This window comes from Plectropomus leopardus, chromosome 14 (assembly GCF_008729295.1).
Source record: "Plectropomus leopardus isolate mb chromosome 14, YSFRI_Pleo_2.0, whole genome shotgun sequence".
In the NCBI taxonomy this organism is placed as follows: domain Eukaryota; kingdom Metazoa; phylum Chordata; class Actinopteri; order Perciformes; family Serranidae; genus Plectropomus; species Plectropomus leopardus.
Window position 1 is genome coordinate 17,188,964 of NC_056476.1, and position 25,980 is coordinate 17,214,943.

The 25,980-nt window shown below is 42.3% G+C and overlaps 1 protein-coding gene across 1 annotated transcript; it reads right to left on the minus strand.

Moving 5' to 3' along the window:
- On the minus strand, window positions 1-25,454 carry btbd7 (BTB (POZ) domain containing 7). The gene is made up of 11 exons (XM_042500534.1): window positions 25,108-25,454; window positions 17,837-18,064; window positions 13,543-14,679; window positions 7,645-7,853; window positions 7,002-7,077; window positions 5,864-6,024; window positions 5,611-5,754; window positions 4,944-5,133; window positions 4,101-4,279; window positions 3,467-3,871; window positions 1-3,320 (listed from the first exon to the last, which is right to left on the minus strand). Exons 2-11 carry the CDS (start codon window positions 17,916-17,918, stop codon window positions 2,544-2,546), a joined length of 3,360 nt encoding a protein of 1,119 aa, XP_042356468.1. The 5' UTR covers window positions 17,919-18,064; window positions 25,108-25,454; the 3' UTR covers window positions 1-2,543.
- Between the last annotated feature and the right edge of the window lie 526 nt (window positions 25,455-25,980).

Here is a 25,980-nt window from a genome sequence, read left to right on the forward strand (position 1 = left end):
TGAATTCCATAATATCAAACCAGTTTATTTTGAGGATGCCCAAGTTGACCACTGTTATGCACCTTTTGAGGTGACAGTAGAAAAATAGATTCAGTGAAACTAAATGCAACTTAATATCAGTCTACAAACATGTTTTCTATGATACCATACAAGTACAAAGTACCTGTTATAATTCAATCAAACATTTCAGATGGTTCAATTTCAAAAGGTGCTAAATAACACTATGTACACAAAACGAGCTACATGAGATTTCAAAGGACTATTTGATGCAGGCTGGTAAGCTGGTAGAAAAGAGCTTGCATAGACATCAAAGTCACTTCTCCAATAAAAGCCCAGCCGCAGGCGGGGGAAGGCACTGACTTCTCTACAGCGAAGAGCAAAACAAGGACTTTTATTCAATGGAACATTGTCCTGGAAAATAAAACAACTACCCAACATGAACATGGGGAGGAATCTGGAGTTTTGCATTTTTTCCCCATGAAGCAACCTAGATGGAAAAATTATTTTTCTGCTTGGCAACTTCATCACTGCTAAGCAGAGAGCTAATATCATCAGATCCTCTACATATTCCTGTTACTTTAAAAGTAAAGGAAAATAGGGAAGAAAAAAAAAATCTACAAACATGGTAATCCACACCACCTACAACATTGAACAGACTGCCCTAATGCATAACATTTAAGAACGAAATTGAATCCGAGACACAATCTTTTTGTTTTACACCAAACATTCTTAGTGAGATTTCATGACAAAGACAAGTACACAGTGTTGTCCACTACAGTAAAAACCTTCAACGACCACTAAAATGTGATAGAAACCATTAAAATTTTTTGTCAGAACATGTTGAGCTTAATTCATTATATACAATTTCCATTGGAGATATGAGCCAGCAATCGCCAACTTTTCTTCAATATAAGATTCCTTTTGTTCGAAATTCATTTGTTCCTTTTCCCTTCAGCTAATAGACAGGTGGCTCCTACAGTGCAATGATACTCGTAAGTGAGGTTGTACGCCAGCTGTTGGCTGTAACAGGCTTTTATGTGTGTACTTGCATGGTGCTGGAGCTACAGCTGCTGCAGCTCTTTAACAGTATATTTAACAGTATCGACTCTGACTCTGCAGTTCCACAATTTCCCATGAGGTGGCATGATGGAGCTCTGATGTATATATCCATGTATACATGGATTTAGCATGTAGGTGTAGTGAAATCCACCTCTACCACCAAGAAATACTGCAGTTGATGTGTCCGCAGTGAACAGAACAGTCAAATAAGCAATTAACAGGGGTTGCAATATAATGACATCATACTTAATTGAATAAAGGTAGCTAAAACTGAATATTCCAAGCACTGATTAAGGCTTTAGATTTGATTACTTGATGCTATTGGATTAAACAGAAGAAGAGGCTCTAGCACACTGACTGCAGCGCTCTGTGCCAAAGACTCTGGTTAAATCATCTGATATGTACAAACAGACCTGACTAAAGATGGGTGTGTACAGTACTGAGATTGTCTAAACACCTGTGTGTATCAAAGTTATCCTCGCACACAGACACACGCACACACACCTGTTCCAGCTGAAAAAACAAAAAAACTCTCCATCTGATTGCTGTATGTCAGTTGCCATGGCACCCCTATATTTTCCTCTGTATCTCAGTAACGAACCTGCTCGTGATCCTCCTGCCTCCCCGCCATCTGACAACGCCAGAATTCTGCTTCCAAGCTAGACACTCAAAGGCCGCGATAGGTAAAGCCTGACACAATTATCAGACTGGGTTACAGGGGGATGACGAGCTCTGATGACCTACTTCCTGTTGGATCCAATTCCTGCTTTGTGTGAACAAGCTTTGGCCTGTAACTCATCAGCACTGCAGAACCGGGGCCAGGAGGGGAAAACAAGTCAGGTGGATTGCTAAAGGCATGCTACAGGAAGAAATGGAGACACGAGTAATGGGAGGAAAAGAATACAGCCAGACGTATTTACATATGATTTTATCACAATGCTTTCTGTCCCAGACTGTGTACCATTGTTAGCTTGTGTAAATTGAGATTCCTATCCTGCCATCTCCCTATTCTACACTGAAAATAATCCAGAGACAACAGGAGCTATGAATATAATCTTTGTTAAATCATCAGTTCATAACTGAGCTACATCTAGTGTTGTGACCTCCTCGTGCAGGATTCACACAGCATAGCATCTTTCTTTACAATCAAACTCATCCATCCTCGTAGAGCCTGAGTCATCCTTTAAACCAGCAGGACCAGGCGGGCTTGCAAAGATCAATTACAAGCATTGACAATTAACCTACAGCTTTTACTCATTCCATACTCTGACTGTGTGATGGATAGCACAGTGTGATAGAGGTAGGACAAAAGGACAGATCCTATAAATAGCAACCATCGACCACCCCTTTCCCCTGCCCCTCTCAAACACACACACACACACATATACGCAGGCACACATTTAGTGCTTTGCCGTCCATAGTGATGGACAACCGCTCATCTTGCTTTCCCTTTTCTTAACTCAACCCCTGGTCCTCAACTGGGGTTAAAGTGCAGATTTCTTATAAGGGTAGTCAGGCTTGCTGGGTGACCTGCGGTCTCTGGAGATCTCTTCGCTGACACTGTTCCTGTGAGGCTGCTGCAGGGACCCCGGGCCCAATGATTCTCCAGCTAGAACCATCTCCTCTGGGGGGTCTCTGGGTCCTGTGTGCCTCTCCTCATAGCTGTCCATGTTCCCACTGGGAGACCGTAAATGGCCTAAGCCATGAGTCAGGTCTGTCTCATTTGATCGTCCCCTTGGGATGTGTCCCATCCTAGGCTGGGCCCCAGAGGGGCTGGCAAGGACTCCATCATGCCTCTGAGAGGTCATACTGAGGACATCCAGACGTAATGGGTCTGGGGCAGTCCGTCCCTGCGGGCGGCCCTGGGACTGAGTGTCAGAAATGTATGGGGGTGGATAAGAGCTGGAGGGGGTGCAGCTGTGGCTGTAGAGGTCTGGTCCTGCAAAGGAGGGCAGTGGGTGAGTGGAGGTTGGAGTTGCAGGTCGGCAGGAGAAGTCATACAGGTCAGGGAACTCGGCTTGAGCCTCCAGCTTGGGTTCAGGAGCGTGTCTCTTGCAGGAGTGGCCATGTCCAGGACCGTGGCCATGGCTGTGGCGGGCAGAAGGGCAGGGCCCGTGGGGCAGATGGTGGCCTGAGGGACCCATTGGGCTGTGAGGGCCGTCCCTGTCCATCTCTGCCATGTGCTGCTCCCTCAAGGACATGACTGACACACCCAGTGCAATGTCGGGCATGAACTCCCTCATAACAGGCTCCATGTTCATCTGCATCAGAAAACAGATTCATACGTGTGACGTTACCTGGCAGTTGAGTGACTCACGATCCCAGGCAATAACCACAAAGCCAAGAAAAACATTTAAATAAACAAAATGGTAGCACAAGGACTTGAGGAAGTAACACGCACACTCACCGCTTGCTGGTCTGAAAGCAAAGCTCGGCCCATAGCCTGTGGGTTGGTGCAGTCGGGGGGCTGGGGCCTGGGCACAGAGGAGTATTCTGAGCTGCCATGCTTAGCGGCTGCATGGCGCTGGATCAGAGTGCGGTTGCAGGGATAGGAGAAAGAACGGGTAGGGGTTGGCATGGGCACACGAGGACGCCAGGCACCCTTGAGCTGAGCATGGCTGGGTGTGGCAGGGGGGTGGTATGGGGGAGGTGGAGGAGGTAGGGGAGGGTGGAAGCCCACTACCCCTTCCAGCTCGGTGAACATGCTATCCATGGCCGGGCTGCTGTTTACCCGACACCGACCCACCTGGCGCAGAGCCAGAATTGGACTCTCATCTCCAAACCGTTCATCAGGGAAGAACTTGTACGGGTTCTGAAAATCACAAAAACAGGAGCTATAAAAAATCTATATCCACTGTGGTGCTGACAAAGCAAACCCTGTTTCAAGATTTTCCTTGAGATTTTTCTTTCTAGGCTTGTTTAAGGTCTGCTGCATTACTGAGGTCCGTCTGTGTCCTCAGCCCTCCTATTCCATTGAGTATCCAGTTTTAGCCATTTCATCCCTCTCTTACCCCTGGGGACAAACTCTGCTTTCTACTAACCTGCAGTAGCTCAGTGGCTCCGTCTGCCAGACCAAACTCCCTGAGCACCCGCAGCTGCAGCTCATAGCTGACGGTGGCTCCTTCACCACAGTTTAGGGCATAAGCTCTCTGGACCTGCTCTGTGTGTCTCAGTTCCTGCAGCCTCCGGATCATCTCCTTCACCACAGGCAGCTGAGGCACTGAAAGATACACACAATACAAACACATACATTAATGGATGTTTCATTTTTTCACATGAAAATAATCACGTTAATACAATAGAGTGCCCCAGGAATGATGTTTTTCTGTAGGTGAACCTGGAAGCTAACTTCACCCTCATTTCCTCATCAAAAAGCCTGTGGGATTTTTGCATTGGATTTTGAATCATTGCAGAAGATAAGCTCTGTTGTAAACAAAGATTTATGATACTTAAACATTTTGTCCAGCAGGACAGTCACAACAAATGAACACCATTTTCAGGATTTTTGAAGCCTAAAAGCATTCGCAAGAAATAAAAATATGAACTAAAATGAACTATGCAAACTAATTGCAACTGCTACAAGCTGTAAAGCCTTATTTGGCGTGATGATGTTCTATAGTCTTATTTAACCACTTGTTAAAAACCATCTTTTTTAAGAAACGTAAAAGCTTTAAATTTTATGTCAAAGAACAAAACGTGAAAGTTTTTCAGCTTGTGTTACCCACAGACCTTATTTAATGCTTCTAACAAAAAAACCCATAGACGTTGAGATGAGGGAAACAGAGGTGCTAAAATATTTTAAAAATTCCAGGTTTTAGAAGTCATTACTGGAGTTCTCTAAAATAAGATACTAGCATCATGTCATTCCTCAACTATTTTCTTACCTGGAATTTCATTGGCCACAACTGACGGAGCTGTGGTTGAGTTGCTTGCCATTTGCTGGTGGCTGATCATGTGACAGCACTGAGGCACAGCATTGTTGACCATGTAGAGTGTGTCAGGGACGTTGGACATGCGAACTAACCGCAAACGCACCAGGTCCGTCTGCTCCACCATCATTTCATCAAGCACAGACTGAGGGGCAGGTAGATGAGAGAGAGAGGGCAAATTAGGCCAAACTTCTGAAAAATAAAACTCCTATGTTGCAACTCAAGGACAGCGAGTGGGTTTTCAAATTAGTTCCACTTGATTGACACTTCATCTAATAATGACTCTCTCTGGTCTAGGGATATGTTCATAAATATTCATGGCCCTGGGAAGCCCTATAAGTTATTAGGAAAAATGTTCAAACGGACATAAAATGAATTTCAGTCAAGATGACGGAGGCAGCTATTAAAAATGTTGAGTGTGCATAGCAACAACTGGGCATGGGTGATTTCTGTGCATCAGAGCTACGAACAGGTCCACAAATTTTCCCAAAGCACTTAATGGCAAGGCTGTCCTTTTCACAAAACCTCTACTCTCTTTGATGATAGCTATAAGGGACACAAATAATCTGCGGCTTCCTGCGTTGTCTGGAGGCCCCATTAATCAGGAGAGAATGAGCCTTACCTTAGCCTCTTCCACATAAGGAGAGAAGAGGCGGGGACGCACATAGATGCCGGCGTTCTTCTGCCGTAACCAGGCATTGGCTTTTCCACCCTCAGCTGTGGGTAGCATGTCAGAAGGAGGGGTGCTTATCAGGCCCCTTTTAAGCTGTGAACACAGGTTGAATGTGGATCAATGATTAGTTTATGAAGGTCACAGTGCACACCCATACACACACACAGCAGCTGGGAAAAAAAGCAAGACAAAGAGTACTGACCGCGTCAGCGAGGACGTCACTGTTGGGAGGTAAGATGTGCTCAGTTCGGATAAAGGGAAGGAGGGGCGACAGGATCTCCTTAAGCTCTTCAACGTCCAGGTCTCTCCTTTTAACTCCCCTCTTGTTTACACTGTGGGCTGTGCCGCTCAACAGGTTGGGTTCTGTAAATGAGGACAAAAACAGCCATGGGCGGCTTTTTAATATAATGCATATAACCGTGACTATTTATGTAACTATGATTAGGCTTTTAAAGTCAACCTGCCGGCTATTTTTCACATTGTTCCGGTAGGTTCAATTTAACAAATTATGGATAAATACTGCACTGGCTGCTGTGTGGTTCAGCCTCCTGAAGCAGGTTGCTGGTCCAAACAATAGAGAAGCCCAGTAATGAGTGCTAAAACCCGGAAATCCATTAGCAATTTAGTACCCCCTGTTCTCTCATGTCAAAGTCTATGTTTTTTTTATGGATTTTAAATCAGAAACAATAAATAAGGTCTGTGGTTGACACAAGCTTAAGAGACTTTCACATTTTGTTCTTCAACATAAAATACATTATATAATACCCCTCTGTGAACTTTGTAGCTTGAAAAAGACGGTTGCTGACAAAGCTAAATGAGACTACACAACGCCATCACTCCGAACTGGTTGCAGTGGCGACACGACTATAGTGTAGTTTAGCCTAGAATTAGCTTGTTATTCCTGGTAATTGCATTAAGGCTTCATGAATACTGAAAGTGTGTTCATTTGTGAAGATTATCTTGCAGAACAAAATGCGTAAGTATTTTAAACATTTGTTCACCACAGAATTGAATTTCTGTAATGACCCAAAATCCAATGGAAAAATCCCATGGGCTTTTTGATGGGGGAAAGAGAGCGAAGTTAGCTTCTGGGTTGGCCCACAGAAAAACTTCATCCCCGGGGCACTCTATACAATGATTAATAACCTCGATAATAAATTCTATAATTGCTTACTAGGTCAGAGCACACAATGACATGACCAATCACTTTGACGCTACTAAAGTTTGGTTCCTTTTTGTAATGCTTTTAAGTATATTTTGGAGGCTGTGGTAAGTGGGTAATTTCCTCAGAGCCATTAGGGGGGCTGCTCTGAGGGTAATTATAGAGTGTATTATCTTACCCCTGTCTGCCATCCTCTTAATAAGCTGCTGCTCGCCCCACTTAACAACATACTTGAGAATGTCCTGTTCGCTCGCCTGTGAATGAGACCAAGGTGCAGAGGAAGACAGGGACACAGAGGGAGATATAGGACAGGGAGAGAGAAAGACACATAAGTATTATTAGGACAAGGTTAGATATTATCGAGAACAAAACTGGGAAGCTGTTAAATGAGGATAAGGTGAAAATGCAATATGTTCAGGCAGTGTCTCAGCAAAGCTCAGGCCTGGTTGGTTTGTTTGTGTGTAGTTGGATTTCAACACTTCACCTCCACCATCTGGTCGGATGCCCGAGTAGCTTGGCAGTGCAGATGACAGCTCAGCTTTGATTAGGTTCTTGGTTTGAAGGCATTTCCCTCCAGGGAATGGTGTTAACTCTGGAGACCCTCAGTGTCGTCAATGTGTGTGTGTGTGTGTGTATGTGTGTGTGTGTGTGTGTGAGTGACAGAGATTGTGTTAATGCATCTCTGTGTGTATGTGTACTGTATTTTCACCAAGCAGTCAATGTGAACACGTCAGGCCCCCTTTACTGAAAACATTTCTTTCACACTGTGAGATGTCATACAGGGTGACAACAGATTGACAGGTGATGCACTGTTTGCTTACCTGTAGGTAGTCGGACTGAATTGCGCAGAGAAGGTGCTCCTTGCTGAGCTCGTAGAGAACATCGGAGGTGACAACCTGACTGAATTCCTCGCAGAGGAAGTGCATGGCCTGCCTGTGGACCCACTTGGAGCCATACGGCTGAGAGCTCCACTTCAAGATGGGGACGAGTGAGTCCAGAGACAGGCTTTCCACAACAATGTCCTCACAGCCTGGGAGAGCCAATGACATAGATAAGCAATTTACACCTTGATATTTAATTTGGTGTCTTTGTGGGCATAAATGTACCATATTCCAAAAACATGTTATAATGGTAATAACTTTATTTATATAGCACCTTTAAAAACAGAGTTTACAAAGTGCTTAGAAAAACAAAGCAAAAGCAAAAATGGGATTCATAGAAGGCAATACAATAACTGAAAGCCGAACAGTCCAACTGAACATAAGCGAAATGAAACTAGGGTAGAGTTATGATAAAATTAAAACAAGAGAAACAGAGCCTTATCTCCTCAAGCAGGTTGTTCCAAAGCCGAGAGGCCCTGATGACAAATGCATGGTTACCTTTAATTTTTAGCCATGACACTGAAATGTCCCAAAGGGCCTGACATGAGAATCGAAAGCTGAGAACTGGCTCATATGGGGAAACATTTCTGTTATGTAGCTTGGGGCCAGACCCAGACGAGCTTTAAAAGTGATCAGTAAGGTATTCACGCCAGCAGTATAATGCTTAAAGAAAAAAGCTAACAGAAAAGAAATACAATAAAACAGGATTTAACTGAAAAATTATTACAATACAAATGGTAATTTGTAGCTGCTGCCAGACCATCAGTAGTTTTGACTCTTATTCACTGACCCAGGGAGTCTCGCTCTACTAGCCCCCTCATCCTCCTTGCTGCGTTTCCTAAATCAGAGCACATACCAGAACAGCAGGCAGTGGTTTAACTCTGTAACACACCAACCCACATAAATGCCTTTGATACCTTGATGTGTTTCAGTCTCAAGCTGCCTCCTCTTAACCGTGATAAGTAAACACAGAAGCCTGAGGAAATGTGCTGCCGGTGCATGGGCACACACACTTTGGAATTGTGTACACACTTGAGTGCATAAATCAAAAATGCATTAAAAAGCCACAGAAGGCTTAGGGAATTATGTACCTGCTTCTCTAGCCATTAAAAAAATAGTAAAGTTTTGGAAATTCAGTCTACCCTGGCACTCAAACACACACTTATTCTAAGAGGGACCCATTTAGACAGAATTAAAACCCCTAACATTCACTCAGATTAACGTATGATTGGCTAGGTCAAGCTATCTATGCCAAACCGAAACACGCAAGAGCTACAGTGGCTCTTGTTCTCAGCCTTTCTCTGATCAATATGGTTTAATACAAAACGGACATCCATGGAGATAAAGCCAGACTGACTGACGTCCAGTTAGAGTTGCTCTGAGCTGAAACACACAGCCAACTTCCTCATTCCAGGCCGTCCTGTCCATCAGCTCACATTTGGGCCAGTAGCAATGCTCCTCAGGGAGACGCTTATCTTTAAGTAGAAGATCTAAGCTGCCTTTCCGCCCCCAAACCCCCACTTTGAACATTCACTCTGGGAAACTGGACACCAGACTCGTGAGTGATGACTCCAGCGATGCTTTGCCTTTGAGTCCGAGGCTTCATATCCGTCCACACACTCATTTTTAGGATGAACACACATGCATCTCAGCAATAACATCAATTCACACACACATGTATGTGCGCGCTCACTGATGATGCACTTCCCCTTTCGGGCGTCTTTAGCTGTAATGGCAAGTTAGCGAAATGCAAAGCAGACACCCGCAGTGTTTTAAAACCAAGGGTGGAAATCCTGCATCGTTAAGAAGACAGATGGAGTTGAAATGTGGACCCAGGCACTTTGCCTTTTTTATCTGCTATAAACAGACTAGAAGAGGGAATGGATTCACAACATCTGTGCCTCAGTCTCCACCACTCGTCCCTTTGCTGTCTGCCTTCTAGAAAGAGCTTTCGCTCATGTCAGTCTTTCACCTTTGCATTTTTGCCCTCTCTGAGAAGCAGACACACACACACACACACACACACACACACACACACACACACACACACACACACACGAACAAAGGCAGACATTTCCCCACTTGGGACCGACGGTGGCCCAGGAAAGCAAACAGCTCTGCTCTGTGTTAGTCCATTAGAATTCACAGCGACAGCAAGTCTTTTAAAACGCAGCACTTTTATTATGAGCTGGAGATTAGAATCAGCATTATATCTAATACTAACCCGCCTCCCCCTCTCTCCACGGGTGGTACACCACATTCACTGGAGCTTAGCCGGCTGACAAGAATATCAACACAACAGCAGGGGCAGCAACAGCCAGCTCTACACTACACTAACTTTGGAGGACGTATACATTTTGTCTTGCTGTTATTATTTGGAGTTCCTTGTTTATGGAGTGCACAGTCTCCAAAGCCACTTAAATCATCAACTGCACTCAATGGCCTGTAAACAAGCCTGTGGATGTAAATCATGTCTGATGATCGTTCAAGGACTGGGACGTTCTGTCAGCGCACTCCAAACACAAGATAGGGCACTAAAAGCACTGGTCAGTCAGCGAGCATGGAGAGAGAGAGAGAGAGAGAGGAAGCACCAAGCTAAGACCGCACCAACTGGCTATCATCTCTGTGGTGCACTTGAAAAATTAATAAGGCTTTTAATATTGGTTGCTATTTGAGTGAGATGGAGTCATAAAGGGATACACATCTTGAGATTTAATAAGGAAGAATGACAGAGAGCTCACACAAAAACCTCCACAGGCCAAAACTTCACACAACCAGAGGGTAGCAGATGAGGAGCACACCAGGGGGAAGCCAGCGTGACAGATGAGAGGGCTCCCTTCATGTGAAACCCCAGACATAAGCCTCTCTGCAGCCTCATGAAGAGAACTGAAGTCTAAAGTGTAGATGAACAGTGGATGGACACAGACAAATTTCTCATTTCAACTCACAGATGCCAGGGTGATTACACTTACGAGAGTGAGAGATTTTTTTAAAAAATCTATGTGAAAGAAGCATAAAAGAGAGATCTCCCAAAGGGTAATAACAGGAAGTTACAAAATAGACAAAGAGAGAGGACTTGGAAAAAACGAGACCAGGTCAACCTCAACCATCTCACCACATTCCACATTGAGGTTTCATGGGAACTGATTAGAGCGGTGCAGTGCGGTGGGAGAGGGAGGAGAGGGGATAAAAATACCCTCGAGTAGGGGTTTGTTGAGAGGGGGGATGGGAAGGAAGAGGAGGTGATGGTGTGTGGGGATGACACTGTTTGGCTGCTCGTCGGCTTAAGCTGCCAGAGTGACCCTGAGCGCGACACTAGAGCTTGAGGGTGGGAGGTGGTGTCTAACCAGCTGTGTGTATGGTGTTAGTGTACAGTGCTGTTGAGATCACTGCACAGGTCTTAAAAAGGTGATTGATTCTTGGCCCCTCAGTCAATAAGGTCCATTCAGCAGCTGCCCACAACTAATCCTGTGCTTTTGCAAGATTTTATACGAGCATGTTTACGATTGTAGAGTGCACTGTGTTCCAGAAATGTCTCATGGTGTTCCTAGCGGTTTGTCTTTTGGCAGGGTGCATTTTGTTGTTGATTTAGGCTTAAATACTCATGCATCTAAACCTATTAATAATGTAATGTAGCGAGTACCCAAGACCGACAGGTGGTCATTTGAGTTGGTCCCCCATAAAAGTTGTGTTTTTTGACAAATTGTAGCGTTAAACTTCTGATGAAAGATGCTTGTAATTATAGCTACACTTCTGGATTTTTAAAAATGTATCTGAAATTAAATCCCAAATTTGAAACCTTATTTACAAAACATTATACAAATCTTTTGGAGAAAAGTTTTTGCATTTATTTTCATTCATTGAGACTACATGAACAAAAACAAACACGACGGGATCTCATCTTGCTTGAGATATAAGCGCGCTAACATTAAGAAAGTAGTGGCTGATGGATTTTTTTGGACACTTTTTTAGTTTATTTTTATGAAAAATAGGCTGCGTCGCCTGGCCTGGACACATCAATAGTGAGTTTACTTTGTTATTTTGTAGTTCAGTGCTTCTGAGACACAGGACGTGTACGTAGCAACATCACTACATCGTGTATTACATTTGTGTCAATATTACATAGTTAATTTGCACAAAAAGGGCTGCAATATCTGCTTACTGATGAATATATACTTTTTTTTACTGGATTCAAACCTGGTTTCATAAATCCTTGTGTTGGCATATGCAGAGGCTAAAACACCACTGTGAATGTTGTGTGTTGGCAGCGGCTTCAAAGTAAAAACCTTTCAGCCACTGCCTTTTACTATAAAACAGCTTCCCTCAAGTGTTATGAGTCACAACAAACTATATTGAGTGCATTTTGAATATGATGAATATCACTGTAACTTGGTGGTTAAAACTGAAAATAATCCAGTTTTGATTTCATTACACAGCACAAGGCAGTGAAACTGTATGCTTAAATCGTTTAATGCGTCTCATATCACCATTTCAATATTTAACAAACTAATTCCCATCATTGAGGCTCTATGAAAGATAAGATGTTACAGGATCTGACTGTCAGTGTTGAGTCATGCAGCCTCCCTGGATCCACACAATCCTAACAGACGGGCCAAATGCAGTTCTTTTTGTGTGTATTTGAATTAGACTGCTACAAGTATTGCATATTGCAATACTGCAGTATTCTGATTGAATTGGTAGGTGCGTTAGAAACTGTACAGCGTTCAGACGTGCCACTCAGGAGAAGGCGAAAGTGATAAACTGACTGGCTCATCATGTCATGCCATAGCTGTGACCTTTGGCATGTTACTGGGGTCATTCTGAAACAGTGGCAAGAGTCAGACAGAGAGTGTCATCCAAGTAAAGATAGAGCAGTGACGAAGTAAACGAGCAGTGACGAAGTGTCGACAGAGGCTCAGATGTGCTGCATGTATCAGACAGTGAGCTGTCTGTCCCCGGAGACACAGACAAACCCTTCAGCCTATATCAATCTGTTACTGGCAGCCGCAGCTTTAACACCCATCACAGCCAGCCAAGCTGTTTAACACTAGCTTGGTCTGCACAGCCATATTGCACATATGCCAGCATATGCATAATGTAGTTTTTAAGACAGGGTGGAATATTAACACAATGAGTGTGAGACATATAAGAATGAATGCATGGAGGGAGAGATTGAAGTAGAGTCTTGTGAGGCATAATTTGCAAAAAAAAAAAAAAAAAAAAAAAATCAGCCAGTTGTGACAAAATCCAGCTCCTATTATTTAATCAGCAGAGACCAACGCTATAATTATGATAGTGTGGAATGACAAATTAACCTTGAAATTCATAGTAAAAGCTATTCAGCAATATTATCACATTTTAAAATAATTTGCTCAAGCTGAGACCTCAGCAACTAAATTGTGAGGCAGTAGACTATGCTCAAAAGGAGAGCTGGACAATTACACAAATTTACTGCATTCAATGAAACATTATGATTCATTTATTGCCCTAAATTTACTCATAGCACAATTATAAAAACATTACTAATAGTCTAATATCTTTCTATCTAAGTTATCTTTAACTGTAATATAACAGGACAAATATATCAGAGGTGAGTCAAAATAGGAAAAGAATTACATGTCCTGATACATAAAATATAATAAAATAATGATAAACAAATATTATTACTATCCGATAATATGTCTTTACTGTATATAGATTGAAGATCATTTTGTCCTGCCACACTTGTGGCTGTTATCCTGTAAACCATGTCTAAGAGATCCAAATCTTTCATTTCATATCTCATCACAAACTGCTGATTTGTGTGTATGTGCATTGTAAGTGTGTGTGATGACTTACCTTGAGCCAGCATACTGAACTCCAGGAACAGAGCGATGTGGTACAGCTCCATGGCCTCCTCTGTGCGTGTACTGGCTCCACGGCCCCCGGACACCAAGGCTTGCACCTCACCGAGGCTGCCTGCTGACGGACTGCCCCGCAGCACCAACCCAAGCTCTACCACATCTGTGTACATGCAGTGGAGAATGACCTGCACATATTTCCGTGGGATGATGGACTCATCCAGCACGATGCGGGTGGGTGTCTGCAATGTGCGCTCTGTCATTTCCTCTCCTGTGCGGATGCGCCTCTGCAAAAGGTTCCTAAAGAAAGGAGAACGTGCTGAGAGGATAGCTTTATGAGCCCTAAGATCCTCGTCTGGGGTCCCCGGGCCTCCTGAGCCCGCTGTTGCTGCTGCTGCAGCCACAGCCCCTCGCTCGTTACAGCTCTCTATCATCTCAGAGTCTGATGAGAAGCTGAGCAGAGCGTCGTAGTAACACATGTAGTCAAAAAGGCCCTTCATGTCAGCCTCCAGGGAGTTGGGTGTACCAAACTCCTCACTGAGTTGCACCAGTACATCCACATTCTGCAGCCTGGTATCCTCAGCCCCGCCAACCCCAAACTCCCCAGTGTACAAGTAGTGAAGTAGGGCTGAGAACATGGGCACGTCAATGCCAGCTGTTTCAATGTCCATGAGAACCTCTGCTCCATAGCCAGGGGATGACGACAGCAGAGTCTTGAAAAAGGGGCAGCGGGCAGCCAGGATGGCCCGGTGAGCTGGGAAACAAGTACCTTGGAAGATAAGATCCACATCAGTGCAGTACTTATGCTGGTAGAGGGCAGCCAGATCCCGCTGCAAGCTGGGTGCCTCAGCACGTGCCAGGCTGGCCTGAAAGCTTAACTCCTTGAGGGCTGCTGTGCCCTCATATTCCTCCACCAGGGCGTTTGTGTCACGGACATCCCACCCTGACAAAAGCTCCCGCATCTGCCGTGCATGATCTGCTGAGCGGCTGGACTTCCTCCTTTTGATGAACCTCCGTTTGAGGGTCGCCAGACCAAGGCTCTTCTTCTTCCTGTCTGCAGGCCTCTCATGGCCGTGTTCCAGGCTGTATAGCTTAGACTCCCAGCCATAACCCTGCTGAGAGTAGGATGAGGTCCCTGGAATGAACACACAATGCAGGTTAGTTTGACGCTTCATACAGGGTTCCTACAGATAAAGTCAAGTGAGATTTAAGACTTTTTAAGACTTTTTAATGCCAATTGAAATGAAATTTAAAGACAAATTCTAGGTGGTTTTTGTGGGCAAGTTAAAAAGTTACTACTAAAAATTTCTAAACTAAAGATGGTTAATTTGTCATTTAAGTGGATGCAATTTTGCATGCGTGTTGTTGGTTCCTCTGTATAACATTAATGTGAGAGGCATTTTGTAAATTGCAAAAGACCTTTTAAGGATCCACAGGAACCCTGTTCATAAGAACTGTTGTTTGTTTATACAAACAAAAATCTTAACATATAAAAGAACAAAACTCTTGTCATTTTTTCATAGCTGTGGGTTTTTTTTCTCTGCATTTCCTAAAAAAAATGTGTTCTGGTGAGACACTCATTTCATAACCCCAACACCAGCTCACTCATGAGGCCAGACTGCTAGAAACACAATCTGTCTCTAGCACCCCTGTGGTGTGGCCAGCTCTGTCAGGCCAAACACACACCACCCTGACCCAGCTACCAAAATGTGGATCTAGTTCAACAGAGAAAAAAAAGACAGAATCCCTTTATTTTGTTTTGTTTCAGACCAAACTATGGTTCAGCACAGACTGAGAACCAATTAGCTCATGGAAGACTTTGTCCTGCATTGTACTTCTCAATGAACTTTGGTCCATTCGCATACTCGGGCCCAATCAATTACACTAAATGGCAGTCATCTTTGGCTTGACAGACAGGACTCGTACGTCAGAGGAAGCGCTGCCAAGGAGATCCTCTCTTCCTGCCCTTCTCTCAGCATCCATCAGTGTGACCCAAATAGTAATCATTCTAGCACTGTGAATCATCTGTGGTCCAGGCCAGCTCAACCGAGCAGCTACAGAGCTCAGAGTAAACCTCATTAGGTCTCAGGGGCAGCAGAGATAATTTGGCTCCTTTCACAATACTTTCACTTTTAAGAAGTCTACAAAAACCTCAGAGCCAAAGTCATTTTGAGAGTGAAATAAATAATGTTTTTTGGTAAGGGCAGATTTATTCAAATTTTTCTCTGAAGCAGTTCTCCGTCTGGCACTGAGGACTGCAGGGAAAGATTTAAGGGCCAGAAAGACTCCATTGGTTGATAATTTAGGAGTATCAACTTAGTCTCTTAACATGCCTCGTAATAGACAGTGATCTCTTACAACCAATCAAAAACACTACTTAGATATAAGCAATACAGAGTGATTTCACATACCTGTGTGTCTAGACAGAATCAAAGTGTTTATTCACAATAACTTCCAGGTAAACAAACCCATGTCATATATGTCAAATGAGATGGCTCTGAGCAAATACTATCGCATATGCTTAGTTTTTAGTTGAGATGGGCATTTTAAGTCCATATTATAGAACTTGCGAAAAAATAAAAAATAAAAATCCAGCGTTAGAATAGAAATGTAAATTGGCCAACAACGGAAATAAAGTCAAGTTTGAAACTCATTTATCCAACAACCGAAATCCAATTAGCCTATTAAACCATAAGTGCAAAGGTCACAATACATCAGTCATCTTTTGTTGCTGCCTTCAACATGACATTACATAGATTAGATGCAGTGAAGCTATAAGCTACACACAGCTGGAAAATAAGATTGTACTCATTTTACGTAGTGTATATATATATATATATATATATATATATATTTATATATGGGAGGGGTGGTGGGGTGGTGGCGAATACTCTAGAAGCTGAATGAATACTGACCCCCAAATGAGCACTCCAGTACTCATGCCCATCCCTAGTTTTTACCTCCTTTACTTCTTTACTTCGCTGTCAGACAGACCTTTTTAACAGGGTACTGAAACCATTATCTCAAAGCCGCCACACATAATTGGCAAAAACAGTAACGTCACACAGGAGAACACTGAGATGATGGTTTGCCGTTGCTTTGATTGGTCATCGTGTAAGGTAAAGCTAAGAACACTTGAACTGATTCTGTTTTTTATGTCTTTTTTGGTGGCTAAAGCTTTTCTGCCACCCTTGACCACAGCAGTGCATTGCTAAGCTTCCTTGCTGGTAGATTTAATTAATAAAAGCCACTGGCAAAGCAGCATAGTGCATAAAATAAGTACAGCAGAAATGTCAGGTAGGTCATACCCTTGTGTTTAACTAGGGATCTTTAAATGTTACAGTAATGGTTTAAAATGACAACAGAAATACACAATTTTGCCAGTTTCACGTCTCTGCATTTCAGATCAATTGCCAGTCGTGTACTCAGAAGTGGCTGACGTGATGCCCCAGTAAAACAGTCTATACAAGTTATGCACATTCAAACTATACCATACAGACAGAAATAAACTAGCTCCGGTGCAGCAATGTATGTAGACAATACTGAAAAAGGTACAAAAGCAAAAGGTCTAACACTGCAGCTGTCATGTCATTCAGCAGGAAAAGGTGACATTCTGCAAAAGCAGCCTATAGCTGGCCACAGGGACAAAAATCACGGCACCAGATTAGCTCCCATCCGGTGTGATAGCCCGCAGCCTTATCACAATCACATCACCCCACAAGCACACCGTAACAACAAAGCTAAGAAGAGACTGCATGCCGGTGCTTTATTTGGGTGGAATTTACTTTTAAACTCTCAGAGCAGAATACTTAATATAATCTTGGTTAACCACCCACGTTGGACTCAAGTTTCTTTGCATATCTGCCCCTCACAATACTTCATGAAATCCATATGGCAGGGAAAAGTGGATGCATTGCTTTTTAATGCATTTGTGTCAGTTGTATGAGTCAATGGCTTGGTTAAAGAGCTCTCACGCAGAAATATATTCACCTTGTGCACCACTAGTTGTCATGGAAGCAGGTTAATGTAATCTAAAGTGTGAGTTTGGCCACGATCGACCCCCCATCGTGTGTTTGTAGCATGGGTGCATGGTGCCAAAGTGGGTTCGGGAGCGCAGCGTTAACACTTCACTTCAGAAGAGAGTGCGAAAATCGTGTTTTTCATGGACAGTTAATCTAACAGAGATATTTTACCCTTGCTTACTGAAAATACAGAATCATCTGTCAGAGCTGACTTTGTGTTGAATGTGCACCCGATCACACGCTTAATAAAACTACAGATAAAGCACGTACCTATAAACGTCTGCTGTGCCTGTGCATTTCCCCCTATGCGTGGGGAGCATGAGTGTGGATAGCTGGATCCATTGGCACCCATCCTCACTTCTCTTCACTTGCTATTTGGGGGTCCCCCCTCTTGCTGAGTCATTCTGCTCAGACAGCGTATTCCTCTCGATGCTCAGTCGTGGGTCAGGCAGGGATCCTCTGAAGCGTCCTCAGAGCCCCGGGCCCAGCCTGCCATACCTGGAGGGAGGACAATGAAATAGGACAGGAAGAACAGAGTGAAATGTTTAAGTCAAAGAGTGAATGCTTCTTTAAACATCTCACAGGGATTGAAACAATGATGAGTTTAGACTGTTTGGACGCTGTCAAAGATAATGAATGGCCAGGGGCGTCAATGTTAAGGAAGCTGAACAGAAGGACATCTATTACTATCTGTCACCATGTCTCAGCCACATTGATTTCATTGCAATCATGAATCATAGCAACCCTGGCAATTTTACAGGCCTGAAATACTAAAAGTTCTAATGGGAAAGCTTTTTTTAGAGTGACAGTCTTCATCTGAAGACTGTGTGTTCAGTCTTCTATCTATAATCTTCAGCGGCGACTTAGGTTAACAGAGACTTCCTCTGCTTGGCCCTCAGGAAACTCTGACTGGCAGTGAACAACAAATCTACTGCAGATGTACTCTGCCTTTACCCATCTTGTCCACTTTAGTAGTTTCAACATTTGTAGTCTAACGAACGATTTCGATGTTTTTCCAGTTTAGCGGTATTTCTCTTCACAGTGTATAATTATACTGCAACGTTTGTGACAATTCATTGACCAAGGTCATATCAATTAGAGTCCAGCAGCTTAGTATTACATTTTCATTTAATTACCATTGAAATATCGCTAAGCTAGTTTTCAAACGTTTGACCTCTGTTCAGTTCATGTTAGAGCAGCCAGATTAAACACTGCATCGTAACTGCGATGACTTGTGGTCGTTCAGTGAAACTGTTCAATGCATCATGTGACAATATGGCAATACTGTGAGATGACATAAATATGTCTACTGTCAGAGATTTTGGCATTCCCTTTATGCAGTGGTAGCTTTACCATTAATACTTCTAGTTCTATTGGGCTTTTGTGGGTGATGTTGCATTTTGGATTTTTAGTTATTTGCATCAACAGAATGTAATACTTTGATTTTTTAGATAGGGCTGCAACAATTAATACTTTGATTATTAATTGATCTACCAATTATTTTCTTGATTTATAGATTAATCACCTGGTCAATAAAATTGTGAAAAATTGGGGAAAATGCACGGTGTAATTCCCCACAGCTCAAGGTAACATCTTCCAATGGTATATTTTATCTGATAGAAAAAAGCATAGTAGTCGCGCACATCTAAGATTGTTAAAGGCAGGTGCTGGACCAATGAAAGACAACAATGAACAACATGAAGAAAGGTCTGCACACTGTAGCTCCCTTGAGTGCAGTTTAATGTTTTATACAGCTAACAGTCCAAAAGTCCACAGCTTATTAGTTTATGAGAAGTGTGAAAAAGAAAGGAATCTAACTTTTACATTGAAGAAGCATGGAATCGTATTTGATGATCAAAACAGTTGACAATCAATTTTCATTCTTAATCCACTTATCACTGTAGTCTATTGTCATATATTTGATGAGCCAAAAACAAACAATGTTGTCTGGTTATTTTGTCCAATAACAATTTCTAAACTCATCTTTTTCACAAAAGTCATTTAACAGTTCACAGCAGGAAAAGCACGGATGTAAATTATTAAAATTCATGACTGAATTCCATTTAGCTGCTTCAGTTTCAGGTTTCTGATGTAATGCACACTGGCTCATTGTCACGTCATGGCTTACGGGGACATTAAAATACAACAGAGCAATCCCTCGTGTTAACAGTGACACCTTTTCCTGCCATGACAAGTCAACACGTCTTCAGTAAAAAATGCTTTTTAAAGCCCCAATGTGACATCCATTTTACAGGACAAAAAAAGATTACTTAGGTTGTTGTTAATTTATATGGTTTGGACACACAAATCATTTTAAGAAAGAAGTGATCTACTGCAAATAGCTCCATACGGTCAATTTCACTAAGCCAATTCCTGCCAGCAATGGCACCAGTGAAGGCGCCCTCACTAACTTTTTTGCTCTCTCCTTTATACCGTCACTGGCTTCGATCTAACACAAAACAGGGCACCTCATTAATTAAGCATACCCTTAACCCATCAGGCTATTAATTACAAACTGAGTGCATATGTCTGGCTTCATTTCTACCAGCAAGTACACTGGAGAGCAAAATTATTTTGATTACTTTCCAAACCAGAGGGACAGCTTCTCAATTTTCCATGCTGCTTACATCTTGGGTAACTTTGCATAAATATGCCAAAATGTGCCCTTTTATAAACAATATTAAGAGACTTGGAAATGTAATTCTCGTTGCTCTTGACCTTTAAATAACCCAATATAAAAACAGTCCTATACATTTCGTTCTCTTCAATGTGAAACCAGGCGGAGAACTGGGGCGTGATAGGGAGATCTGTTTTATCTCAGCCTGCTAGTTTTTCCTGCCTTCCATACTAATAAATCATTGTGTCTGCCCCTGTAGAGCCGCACTCTACAGCCTCCCAAGGGTTCAATGGAAAACCTCAGCCTCTTAGTCCGCACACACAAACAGTCACCAAGCAGTCACACTGGAGCACTCCAATAAAATGTTGGTTGATCTTTATTTCATTAGACTGCTTTAAATAAGCCCCATCTTCACAGGGAATTCATTTGGACAAAATTAGAAATTGAATTTGAATCGTGTTCTGTTATTCGGTGCAGTGGCGGGGGGGGGGGGTGGGGGGGGGGGGGTGGGCGGCTGGGCCGTCCTCAAAGGAGCACAGCGGAGGCAGAATAAAACAAAGCAACACATCAATTGAACAATACACTGACTTGCAGCTAGGCAGACTCACGGCTTTAACTCATTCAAATGAGCGAACCAAATTTAACTTCAGCTGCAGTGCAGAATTCTAAAAGCATAATTTGGGACAGCTATTTCCTTGAGACCTGACTCACACTGTTCAATAAGAGGCATCTCTGCCATAATCTCTCTGATGTCGAACATTAAGACACTTTCCTGCAGTTTAGACTGGAACAGTGTGCTGCTCTGTGTGCTGGGAGCAGAGGAGGGCAGCGCCACAGACGAGGGGGGGAGGCAGACGCCGGCCGAGCTGGACTATACGTCCCTAATAAGAGGTGACAGGAGACACTCCCTGCCCCCACCTATCTCTCTCTACACACACACACACAAACATACGCACCCTTTCAAACCGCTCACCTTGCCTCAGTCACTTGGATCATTTCATTTTATTCAAATCAGCCATTTGCAGAGGTTTAAAAGACAGAACCACAGCCTCCCTCCGAACATTACCATACAAAACTGCTTGGCACGAAAACAGGACCAATGTATTATTCAAATGACAGCCAAGGCACTTTATCAATCATTTATGTGGATTTCCTCATCACAGCTAGAGAAAAGGGAAGCGGTAGGTAGGTAGGTGGGTACCTGGATCTCCCTTCCTGTGTGCAACCCCAAATTTATGGCGCATGTTATTATTTCAAAGCCTGATTTTTACAGGTCATCTCGTTCTCCGGCGCTCGTCTAATGAAACGCACACAGCCAACATTTTGAATCAAAGTGACAGCTGTAATGAAGCTGGGATGGCATGACAAGACTTCAATAATCGAAAGTGATGTAAAGAATTACTTGGGCAGTGTAGAAGATGACTGAGAAATTTCTATTTCTTGCCTTTTTGGTAATTGTGTAACAGTGTATGACGCTAAAGACTCATACTGCTTTGCTGAAATATACCTAGGTACTGTGTTCATTGTTCCCACTGTGAATCCTATGAATGAAATGATGAAATCATCACCTTTTAACAGTAATCTTTTTTAGGCTCAATGACACAAGCCCTAATCTTCTGAAGAGGAGCAATCACTGTGCCAGTATCGCAGTCAGGGCTGAATGAAAGGGCAGCGACTGTAGAAACACTGAAATACATTCCCCCCAAACACTTTGCTGTCTAAAATTACACAGTATCTGCAAAGTGCTCTAAATGTGTCAAAGCTCTCAAATACACAGCTCTTCAATATAATTTCTTCAACAGGGAATTTTTATTAGTCCATTGCTGGCATGTTATTATCTCATGAAGTCACATCACACTGATCCCAGAAGAAACGTAGATAATTCTTGACTCACATACAAGGAAAAAGAAAGATGCAGGCCTTGTCCAATTAACATAAAAATACAATCTAATTATGGCGACTTATCTTTTGCTATAATTTTGATTTAGAATACACTTAGATGGATATAACTGGGGACAAAACATTTTGCTGATGCTGAATGACCTGTGCAGAGAGTGGGACATAATGTGCTTTGCGAAAGCAAGCTGGAATAATATACAGCTTCAGACAGTAATTGTAGACTGTTTGACTCTTTGTATATTTGATACAATCAGAGGTGCTCTAAAAAGGGTCATAATAAGCAATGCAGCGGTGAGCAGAAACCAGAACTTTCTGACAGTGTGACCTCGACTGTATTGATGTGTCTGCTGCATACAGTACACCTCACAACAAGATGTGCAATACGGACCGCAGGTGGACAGAAAACAGAATGAATAACTCCCCCTAAAATAATAATGATGTCATATTTTTGCCTGAAATGATAGTTGGAGAGACAAAATTCAGAGCCAGAGCAGACTGCTTACCTCTGCAGTGTTTTCACCAATCAGGTCAATCAGTGTAACAGTTAATCAGGCCATTCGACTGATTACAGACTCTGCCAGCAGAGCTACAGGAAACTACAGGATTCAGAACAGGCTAGAAATGGCAACACACTGAAATGACAGAGACAGATAGAGGAAACAAAAGTCCCCACAATGATGACTCATGGTGGGCAGCCTCTGGATTAGCCTGTAAACCAACACTATGAACTATAGTGTTGCATATTTAGCATTTCATGGACTATGTTGTCAGGTGATTATGTATTTTTTGCTCTGGAGGTCACAATTTACAAACAAAGAATGGGTATCACACAGGACTATCAACAAGTTATTTTCTTTTAGACGTTTGAGTGAAAACATGAGGATACCTGCAGTGACAAAGAATGGATGGACATGCTCTAGCTCATCCAAACAAGGCCATTTTCTCAACAGAGAAATGTTAAGTGCCCATACACTAACAACTATACAAACACAGCCTGGCAGTCAACCTCCAGGGAATGAATGGCAGCCTAGGAAACAAAAAATGCTTATTTTAAGTGAGTTATCAATGCTCCTTGTTGGATTCTCCATCCCTCTGACCAGGGTAAACAGCATTCAGGCCAAAGTCCGGCTCTTTCGCTCTCTCTGTGGTAAGTACTTGCAAGCTCACGGCCTTTCATGCAAGTCATGGACTTCTGAGTATGTAACTCCAATAATTACATGTCATTATACTGCCCTGGAGCAGTGACACAAATACTTAACCTGGTGAAATTACAAACCCAAAATGCTGCAGAGTGTAGTGAATGCACCTTTTCCAAATGAAAAGAGAAAGACGCACACAGACAGGTTGTCTTTCAGAGGAAGGCAGAATGCTGAGACTAACCAGAATTTCAGCGAGATTACCACAGGATTATCACAGTCTGCATATGGCTCCGCACCACTTAAACAAATTGTGACACCAACAAGTATCATATGGAGAAACCCCTTGGGATAGCACTACAAAAATTTCTTTGGGTGAGTGAGGCAAATAATAAACTGTAAACAAGACAGGATATCTATTACTGACCTTTAAATGTATTTGGAGAATATTTGACAAGTGGAAATACACAATAAAGCCTCCTTATGCATTTTTGTCATTTCTATTAATGCTCTTTCTTACTTTTCTATTCATCTAGTAAACCACAGCTATGTAACTTCAACTCAGCACTCATACATAGGCTATAGTATGCTCTATATGTTACACATTTCTGTGTTCTGCATGTTATCTAACTTTTATTTTTGCATGTGCCAGCTCTTCTGTTTGTAATTCTTTATACACCGTTGTTTGAGTCCCTAACCCAAGGCAAGTTTCTGTCACTGTGAGATAGACAATAAAGTTTTTGAATATTCAATCTATACCTCACCTCTATATGTTTTGGTGTTTTCTGCTAGTGTAACTTACTGCTGTCTTTAGGTGTGACCTGCCCAGTAGTATTATTATTATCCATTTCTACAATCATTGTTACAGTATCTCTTCCTCTCTCTGTCCCCCATTCCCTTTCCCTTTCTTTCCCTCTCTTTCTATTTATCATTTCATCATATTGATTACTGTCATTTTTATTATGTTGATCTGTTCTGTACACACTACATCTACTGCACATCTGTCCATCTTGAAAGAGGGATCCCTCCTCAGCTGGTCTTCCTGAGATGTGTACAATTTCCCCCATGAAAGGGTTTTATTTTGGGGAGTTTTTTAAGGGCAGAGAGATATCGTTTGTTGTAAAGCCCCTTGAGGCTTATTATGATTTGTGATATTGGACTTTATAGATCAAACTGAAATTTAATGGAAGTTACTATTTCTACAGCCATTAGAGACATATTTTGTGATTCAGCTACAATGAACTCTGACTTGATTAATCTGTAAAGCACTTTAGATTGCCTTTGGGTATGAAATGTGCGATATAAATAAATTTGCCTTGCATTGCCTTATCCACAAGTATGCTGTAGACTGCAATATATGACGGGCCATGGTGTTGCCATAGCACAACCTATCAACAACTATCTGACACAGAGGCAATAAACAGCAACATGTAGGTCCATCAGCAAAGTTAAAATGCACATTCATATTTAACTTTTTAATGAATCTAGCGTCTCAAAAAACGAAAGATGCATTGTCCTCTGTAAACCGTGTATAAAGAAATCAATCATTTGCAATGGCTTTGTTAGCCTTGCGTTTACGCGGAGCTATTGTTGCTCTCTGGGCTATCGCTGCTCAGCGGAAGCCTTGGTTAAAAGTGCTCCTAAGAGCAAAACCCGAGTGTGTTGTTTGTCTCAGCTGATAAAAATTGGAAGTAACGTCCAAATAATTGGCGACAGCCTGGCGAGAGGAGTCATATTCACCACAGCCCTGTAATTAGTAGCCTATCCTAAAAGGCTAGGGTAAGCTATCTGTGCTGTGTCGCTTTGACTTTACCCCCTCGGAAACAGCAATTTACTTCGAGCAGAATGCGATGCAACTGTTGAAAAGCCAGCGTTCAAAGCATATTTACCCGAAAGTGGAGAGCTTCGTCGGCATTGTTTTTTCTCGTATCACCTCGTAGTTTGGACAGTACTCCGACCCAAGTTGTCCCTGGCAGAGGGAGAGAAAAAATGCAGCTCAACACCTTCTTTTTCCAACTCTGCTCATTACGCACGGCTCGACGTCAACGTCCACATTTGATCCCCTGTATGCGATAATTCCCACTTGCATCGACTTTCTGGTGAATTTACAACATTTATCTCGACTACAAAACTACACCAAACCCGTTTTTAATCTCGGTTCGGTTCGGTATTTCCCCATAGTAGCACAACGCCTTGTTGGGTGGTTGTTATGGCCTATCCCAACGCTAACCGCTTCATGGTAACGTTAGCCAGATTAAGAATCAGAGCTTCCGGACAGGATTTTCAAAATAAGAAATAAAATATTACAACTATGCATTTGTACTGTAAAATCAGTGGTGGGTAAAGTACGCGCAAACCATACTTAAGTAAAAGTACAGCTATTATTACTATTAAAATATTACTTGAGTGGAAGTCTAAAAAATCTGATATTTACTGTACGTAAGTTTTAAAATATCATATTAAATGTACTTAAGAATTGAAAGTAAAAGTTAAAAGTCAATGTCAATTTTTTTGTCAATTCTGCCAGATGTGAAAATACGTTTTCTCTCCATACCCACTGTGAAAGAAAAAGTACAACGAGGAAATAAAGAGTATATATATATATATATATATATATATATATATATATATATATATATATATATATATACATAGAATTGAATAAGTACCAAAGAAAAATATGTGCCTGAAGTAAATATGTACCAAGAACAATAATAAAGAAAAAAAGAAGAAATTTGAAAATTATGATTATGATTGATTAT

Excerpts from the sequence above, each read along its gene's own strand:
- btbd7 (XM_042500534.1), bottom strand. The coding sequence starts at position 17,918 with ATGGGTGCCAATGGATCCAGCTATCCACACTCATGCTCCCCACGCATA. Across the intron at positions 6,025-7,001 it reads TAAGAGGATGGCAGACAGGG|AACCCAACCTGTTGAGCGGC; the intron begins GTAAGATAATAC and ends CCTCATTTACAG. Across the intron at positions 3,872-4,100 it reads GAGCCACTGAGCTACTGCAG|AACCCGTACAAGTTCTTCCC; the intron begins GTTAGTAGAAAG and ends TGTGATTTTCAG.